Source organism: Pinus tabuliformis, chromosome 8, assembly GCF_031772625.1.
Source record: "Pinus tabuliformis cultivar Carrire ecotype Pingquan chromosome 8, CPIR1, whole genome shotgun sequence".
Taxonomy (NCBI): domain Eukaryota; kingdom Viridiplantae; phylum Streptophyta; class Pinopsida; order Pinales; family Pinaceae; genus Pinus; species Pinus tabuliformis.
The window spans coordinates 1684307378-1684315735 of record NC_142294.1 but is presented as its reverse complement, the minus strand read 5'-3'; the positions used below and the strand labels follow the sequence as shown (position 1 = coordinate 1684315735).

The following is an 8358-nucleotide window of genomic DNA, read 5'->3' as shown; positions in this document are numbered from 1 at the left end:
TTGTCTTTCCAACCTCATCAGGATGAACACTTTCAAGTGTCTTTGTTAGCCACTTTTTGGGACCTTTCTCAGATGGTCCAGGCTACTCCGTTGATTGAGTTGGGACTGAATCAAGATTGAGTCTCCCAATTCTATCGATCACATCACTTAAAGTATCATTCGTTGTTGAAGTTTCATGTGGGGGAGAGAGTGCTTCAGAAGAAGAATCAATAGGTTGATCTAATATAGGAATCCCCCCTTCAAGATGTGGAATTTGATTATCTAATTCTTGAAATGATTTTTCATTTGCGAATCTATCCAAGCGATCAAGTTGCCGCTAAACAACATTGTCAGTTTTGGACGTTTCAAGAAAGATTACATCTCTAGATACAACAAACTTTTTATTGAATTCATCATAGAGATGGTATACTTTGGAGGTGTTTGAATACCCCAGGAAGATACGCTTATGACTTCTTGCACCAAGTTTGTTTCTATGTACATTTGGTATCAATGCATAACAGGTGGAACCAAAGACCCTGAGATGCTCTACCGAAGGAATGTGCCCATACCACATTTCATAGGGAGTCTTGTTTCTAATAGCATTATATGGACATCTATTCTTTATATATACATCACATAGAACTGCATCAGCCCAAAACATCAATTTCACATTTTTGAAAAACAACATGGAGCACACCATATTTAAGATTGTCCTATTCATTCTTTCAACTACACCATTCTATTGGGGATTATAAAGCATAGTTGTTTGATGTTTGATCCCATGTTGGCGAAGATAGTTTTCAAATTCATTTGAAGTGTATTATTTTCCATTATCAGTGCGAATAGAGCCAATATGAGATTGTACGTCATTTTCAATCCATGTATGAAATTTCTTGAATGTTTGAAAAGGATCAGATTTGTTCTTCAATAAATAAACCCAACACATTCTGGTGTAGTCATCAATAAATGTTATCATATATTTATTTCCATTTGCAGAAGGAATAGGCATTGGACCACATAAATCTAAACTAATGAGTTCAAGTTTTCTATGTGCTCTTGAATGTGAATCATGAAAAGACTGTTTTCTATGCTTTCCTAGAATGCAAGCATCACATTGCTTAATTTTCCTAGGAATTGTAGGCAAACCAGTAACACCATTTTTCTTCAACAAGCAGAAGTTGTCATAGTTCAAATGCCCAAATCTAGCATGCCATAATAAACTTGATGGAAGTGTACCTTCTTCATAATGAGAATTGTATGATAAATTTTATGCACAAGCAGAGGTACCCTATAGCTTGAGAATCCTTTCTTCTTCTATCTCCCTCATGTATATAATAAAGACTAACCTGAATGAATATCAATGAATTGTTTTGAGGAGTTACCTCCTAGTCTGACATGGTATCAAAGCCAGTGCCATTTTTGGCTTCCCCCTTCTTTGTAGCTCCCTATTCTGCCTATGGTATTATGAATCCTACGTAGACTGGCTAGCTTGGCAGCTCTGATGCTTCCACTGGCCTGAACACGTCATTATTCCCCTGTGACTCACTAATATTGTACTGATTTTGGCACTCTCCATAACCATCAAGCCTACCTCTGATGCCTTATCTGCTACGCTGCTCTTCTTGATGCGCCACCTACATATAAAACACTCAGCCTTTCTGTGCTTTCCACTCTGGTTTCCATACACATACAAACCTAGCACCCTCACGGTTTTCTTCATCTGGATTGCCACCTGCACTGTTATTAGGTGCATTTTCTGGATTATAACTCACCCCTTCATGAAATGGAGAACCCGGTGCTGCAATTGAAGTTGACGCTAAGCTTGAATGCACCATACCACTCCTAGAGCTATGTATGGGCTCTATTTGCAATATTAGAAGACTGCTTTTAGAAATTTCAGCTCCATCCACAGCCCTCCTCCATAGCCCTCCTCCATACACTGCCCTCTTATACCTTGACCCTTGGCATACAGCCTACAATGTTGAATTTGGAATGAGAGGTGCGAATTTTTTTTGAAGACTATATTGTATGACAGAGGTGCGAAATGGTGCGGCCCACACCATTGGTTTGAGCTTTCATACCTCCGCTTTGCGTTTCTTTGAGTTGACATACTCTTGGTGATCACGGTGGGACTCTCACCACTAAAATTTGTGCACTGACGTGAAGCAACATAATTTTTTAAGGGATTCATTTGGTAAACTCAAATACATTGGATTTTTTGAAGGGATTCATTTGGTAAATTGAATGTTGTTTTCATATATATGCTCGTATATATAAGGTTGTATCCACCGCAATGTTGTTTTCATATAAACGATATCCCATATATAACACGTTGTTGGGCTCCCATAATGTTGTTTTCATAACATTGTTTTCAAAGTAGCTAACATAGTTAACGCTCCTGCGTTTGACTGTATTTAATATATTGTTTGTAAATACTACCGTGGGGCCCAAACACACTTTGATATCCACTCTAACGCCTCTATCAGAATCAGTTTTTTTTTAGCAGCAGAGGTTTTTTTTTTCTTCTCGACAAAAGCAAATTTTTTGCGAGCAGAAGTATTTTTACAGCACTTAGATTTTACAACGCATTCAATCATATCTATTGTGGGAGTAGTTATCACTGGCAAGGAGTACTACCATGAGTGGTCTCAAAAGATAAAACACACCCTCATTTTCAATGAGTTGTGGAAAGGAGTGTGTGTTGGAGACGGAGACAAAGAGCTAGAACAACCTAGCTCACACAAGGAGTTCGCCATTTGGGAAAATAACAAGTGCAAAGCCTATGCATTAATTGCAACATCTGTAAGTGAAAAGGTGAGTCGACATATTTCGCCATTTTCAAATGCTTTCGAAGCCTTACAAAAGCCAAAAGAACTCTATGACTCACATTCTGCACTTGAAATTGTTCAACTCATGATTAAACTCTTCACTCTTGAATTACAAAAAATGATCCTCTTGCTCTTGCATCAGAAGTAAAATCCATAATGCATGATATCAAAGTCACTAACGTTGAACTAGATTCCTCTGATAGCTTTTCTCAAGGCACTTTATCCTACTTACTCCAATTATCTTGAGTCATTGCAAGCAAATGGAAATCTCAAAGATATTACCTTTCACTCTTGAAAAAAATTACTGAAAGAGAGAAAGATTTTGGAAAGAAGACAACCCCTGAATCTTCTGAAGAGACTATGTGCCTTGCTCATAAAGAAAAGAATCTTGCCCAAGATTTTTCCAGAGGAAGAGGTGGTCTAAGAGGAAGAGGAAGATATTTCAGAGGTATGGGGGGCAGACACTCTCAAGGAGAAAAGTCAGATTTGCATTGCATACACTACAAAAGAAATGGATCTCATGATGCCTCCACATGAAAGTTACCTTGGGACAAAATTGAGCAGCAAAGAAACCAAACCAAAGGTAAAACTAATGAAGACTTATTTAATGCTTCACCTGCTTCTTGGAAAAATGATTGGTTGCTTGATTTAGGAGCAACTTGCCACATGACTCATAGAAAAGATTTTTTTAAAGAATTTACTGACAATGTTGATGGAGCACTATATCAAAACTCAAGCCATCAGGGCTTGGCATAATTAGGCTTAAATTGCTTGGCCTTCGAGACTTCCTGTGCATCATGTTCTGTATCTCCCAGAGCTGAAGAGAAACTTGCTATCCTTAGTCCACATCTGCCAGCAAGGTCACTCCATTCATATGTTTGATGGCAAGCTTGAGGTGAGAAAAGCATCTAACCACTCACTTGTCATGAGGAGGATAGAAGAAAAAGGCTTCTCAAGTTGTAGGGTACCTCAAGTTAATAGAACTCAAATTCACATTTTATATTATTAATATTGTACCATCATCATATTATAATTAATAGCCATAAATAAAATACAAAACCTCAAATTAAAAACTCTAAATATAAAAAGTTGATAATAAATTAACATTGAATGAGTTAAAAATATAATAAAAAATATGTTGTAATAAAATGAAATACTTAATTCATTTAAAAACTTTAAATCGCAAAACCAACTAAACCCATTTCATGCCCCACATATGTATATAATTTTCCTCCATAAAAACTCATGTGGAAGTCATAATCTTTTACATAAAACATTGACATATAAAAATATTGACATGTCAAATTTATATTAAATACTTCATTATATTATGAATTAAAAAATTATATATTTTTAATAATATAAATAAATAAATTTTAATATATATATATATATATATATAATTCCCCAAAGGGAGTCTAGCCATAGTTGTTGTTACATAAAACATTGCCATTTAAAAATATTGACTAATATTAAATGCTTCCTTATATTGTAAATTAAAAATTTATATATTTTTTATATTATTAATAAATAACATTTAATCCGTTTCTTATCGGCTTGAAATTAGGTTTTCCACATCTCCACTATATATAACTGCACTTTTCCCTTTTGATTTATCGTGATTCACTTTCTTGTTTATTTCTTTATTTCGTAAACACGATCGATCAGCAAATTAGTGTGTTTAAAGTGTGCTAATGGAGGTTATTCCGGAGGATGTTGTTCGAAAGTGTTTGCTGAAAATGCCTTACAAATCACACGATACTCTGAAAGCTGTGTGCAAAAGCTGGGAGGCTATACTCAGTAGCCCTACTTTCTATGGTGATAGGAAGAAATTTGGGACGAGCGAGCAGCTTATTTGCCTGGTTCAAAGAGATATCAGGATTCCCGTCCTACTTGCAGTAACGGTATACGACCCCGTGAAAGGCACCTGGGAAAGGCTACCTCCAATCGATGATCCCCCCAATACTGAAATACCATTATGCTGTCAGTGCGTTGCTGTGAATCGCAAGCTACTTCTCATAGGCGGATTCCAATCAGCAACTTTGATGAAGAGTGTTTATATTTACGACTTTGAGTGTGGGAGATGGCGTCGTGGAGCTGACATGCCCACACCTCGAGCATGCTTTGCGTGCTCTGCCTCTTTTTCCAACGGACTTGTCTACGTGGCCGGCGGGATCGACGAGAGTCGCAACCCTCTTGCCTCTGCAGAAGCATATGACGTGGAGAAAGACAAGTGGGAAATATTGCGTCCTATGATCGAAGCGCACGGGCAGGGAAGCCGCGGTGGATTGGTGGAAGGTAAGTTCATGGTGTTAGACGAGGAAGGGCAAAGTGCAGAAGTTTTCGATCCGAGTGAGGGAACGTGGAGAATGGCACATTTCAGGGGAGAACTGTGGGGAAGTTGTGTCATTTCTTCTTCTTCCGGTGGGGGGGAGTTGTACGTGTTCACCGAAGACGAACAGGTGGAGAAGTATGATGTGGGGAAGGACACTTGGAGTGTTGTATCTACTCTTCCCATTCCCCACGGTATTGGCTTCTTTTTAACGTGCGGTACACAGTGGCGTGACCAATTTTTTATTAGCGGAGTGGGAGAACAACGACCGCGTCCCAAGAAGCATATATCTTATCTATTCAACATGTCAACCAGGCAGTTGATGGAACTTCACGGTTCTGGTGGCGAGGGCTTTGAGGGCACCATCCTATCTGCAGCAACCCTGGAGATTTAGAGTTGTTAATACAGGAAATGGTTTTTTCTTGAAGTGTTTTGCTGGTTCAAAAATTCTATATACATTTTTAAAAGTGGGTTTAATAATTAATTATTAAATCTATTTCTTTTTAAGTTTCAGTGTACCATAAGCATAATAAAATTATCTGACAAAAACGAGATTGCATAAATGACTGTGCTGTAGCGTCAAATCATGGTTCTTTGGGCAGGACCTTCTGCTGAGCGTAAACTATCTATCATATAATCTGTTGAAAGAAACTCCATTACGTTCATCGTCTTCCCATCGCTATCCAATTACCTGTACCTTCGCCACCATTTATTAAATTGTTTATAGAAATCGAATATGAATTTGTTTTGAATTTGTTGAAAAATTTAATATAAATTCAGAACAAAGTAGCATGCCAAATCAACTATGGAGGTAAGCACTATACAAATGATAGTTTAAATATATCGACTAATTCCTAACAAAGACATAGAAGGAAGGGCTTTACAAAAATACATATAAAAGCATTCATGGTAACCCATTGAAAATAATTGTGATTAGAATAACCAAAAATTAGATGGGATTTGAACCATGATCTATTTGCCTACTTGAAATAAAAAATGAGTCCACAATCCTTCCCCCAATATTACCTCCAAAATCACAAAAAAGAAAGAAAGAAATAATTATTCTCATTGGCATTGAGAACTAATCCAACTTCAAAAGGTTGACCACCCCACCAATTAGAAACATAGATAAAACATACAGTATCAAATTCACAAAAATAGAGGGAATCCCAACCCAAAATAAAAGAAAATTGTCATACCATTGCTTAGAGATATATATAAAACCAAAAAGATAGATACAAATACATATTAAAATAAAAAATCCCAAATCCTAAAGACAAGATTTGCATAACTCACTTGAGTTGCCATATAGGAAAAATATGATGACTCTTGCTCTCATCTGGCATGGCTCCCAAAAATAGATTTTTAAAGATTCCCATGAATTTTGGACAAAACACACTGGCCCAACACCATCAAATTCCCATCTACTATAGAATTACTAGGAGTAACATCCATTTTCACACCTCTTAGAGTTCTCTCTGCATGTAAATTTATATGCTTCTGTGAGATATAATAATGAAATTCTCATGAAATTACAGATACCCCTTCAACGAAGTATTGGACACCACCTTCATACTAAAGGAAATTTATAGCTAAGAGCACTTGCAGAGCATAACAAAACAATGCAGATGAATTTGATTGAATGTAGGGGTCAGGTTTATATGGATTTCCTTTATTGTCTCCTTGGAGCTTCTCTGCTCTGATATATTATCTAAAAACCATTCACGACCCATTGCTCAAAAATTATTCACGACCTGCACTAATCGAGACTAAGTCTCTTTCTTGAAATCGAATCACGACCTGCATGAATGGAGATTGAGTCTCTTGCTAAAAAAATGAGTCAGGAGTTGCAGGAATGGAGACTATATAACTTATGTAGGAGAATCCCCTAAATTCAACCATGCCCTCAATTTGCAAACCCGAAATTTGGGGCAATTGCAACTAAATCCAACCTCCAACCCAGCAAATCGAGAAATTTCAAGCAAAGCCAACCTCCCAAACTAGGCGAATCAGGCTTTGTGTTGTTTATTTGCTTTATTATTTTTTTGGCTAAAATGTAATAAATATTTAGTTTTTAAATAAATTTTGCATTGTTTATCTTCTTTATTTGATTGTGATATTAATTCTCTCCCTTACTCATGAAACCCATGTGGCAAGATTACAAATATAATTTATTTCCTTTTATTACAAATACAAAGATCATGTCAATATGAAGACCAAACCTAGTTACACTTTCTTCAACACTCCCTCTTAACTAGGGAGGTATTCATAGTGGTACTTGGTCATTCTCAATTTGAAGAATTTCTCATAAGAAGAATCATATTTGCAATCCATATGTTATAGCATCATTTCAACCAACATTGTTTCCATTTAGCAAGGCCTTGCCTAACAACTCCATCACTCACTTAGTTTAGAGCACAATGTTGGCGAGACCAATGATTGATAGACACACATCATCATTGTGGCTCTTAGGTTCATACCCACCTGGGTGTCCTCCGAGTATGCCCTATTAGGACTATTCTCATCATGGGTTCCCAAACCTCATGAATATCGACCCTCTTACCCACTCTTGCCTTGGATTCCCTACCACATCCTCAAAGGGTGTTGGATGCCAGATGATTACACAATCCTCTTTCTTGGCTTTACATCTGGGGCTTACTTCATAAGCTCATCTATCTTCACTTTCCTTCAACAGTGATTGCTCTAGATCACAAGGTACATAGTTGTGACATATTTCACAACTCTCCTTTTCTTAATCCTGCACACATACCTAGCATTTTTCCAAGAGGTCAGATACCAAAAACAAATTACATATTACCTTTTGGTGATGGCCTTCTTTGAGTGACATATTCTTGTAGGTATCAATCATCCTGTATAGATGTTGACACATCTTCCAATGATATATGTTGTCAAGTGTCCTCATCCTTTCAAACTTCCATCAAAGTCTTCACATATTTCCAAGAGGTTTCTTGGTCAAGTCTTCCTGATCTTTTGGATGTTGATTTCCTTCATCAAGGTTGCATACTTCACGATCTCTTCGATCCTCATATCTTTCATTCACAAGAGCTCTTAGAGTTCTTCAATTGTATCCAACTACCTCATACTTCATATGAGGGCATATTATGTTGATTTCATCTAGTTAGGCATATGTCTTTCTGCATCCTTTCAGAGGAGGAGATCCTTTCCCTTTTGATCATGCTTGATCCATTTTATCTACAA

At 37.0% G+C, this 8358-nt stretch overlaps 1 protein-coding gene across 1 annotated transcript; it reads left to right on the top strand.

Annotated features, from left to right (window-relative positions):
* The first annotated feature begins 4501 nt into the window (after window positions 1-4501).
* LOC149242709 (F-box/kelch-repeat protein At2g44130-like) lies at window positions 4502-5533 on the top strand. Its single transcript, XM_089370955.1, has one exon. The coding sequence runs from the start codon at window positions 4502-4504 to the stop codon at window positions 5531-5533; it is 1032 nt and encodes a 343-aa protein (XP_089227081.1).
* The last annotated feature ends 2825 nt before the right edge of the window (window positions 5534-8358 follow it).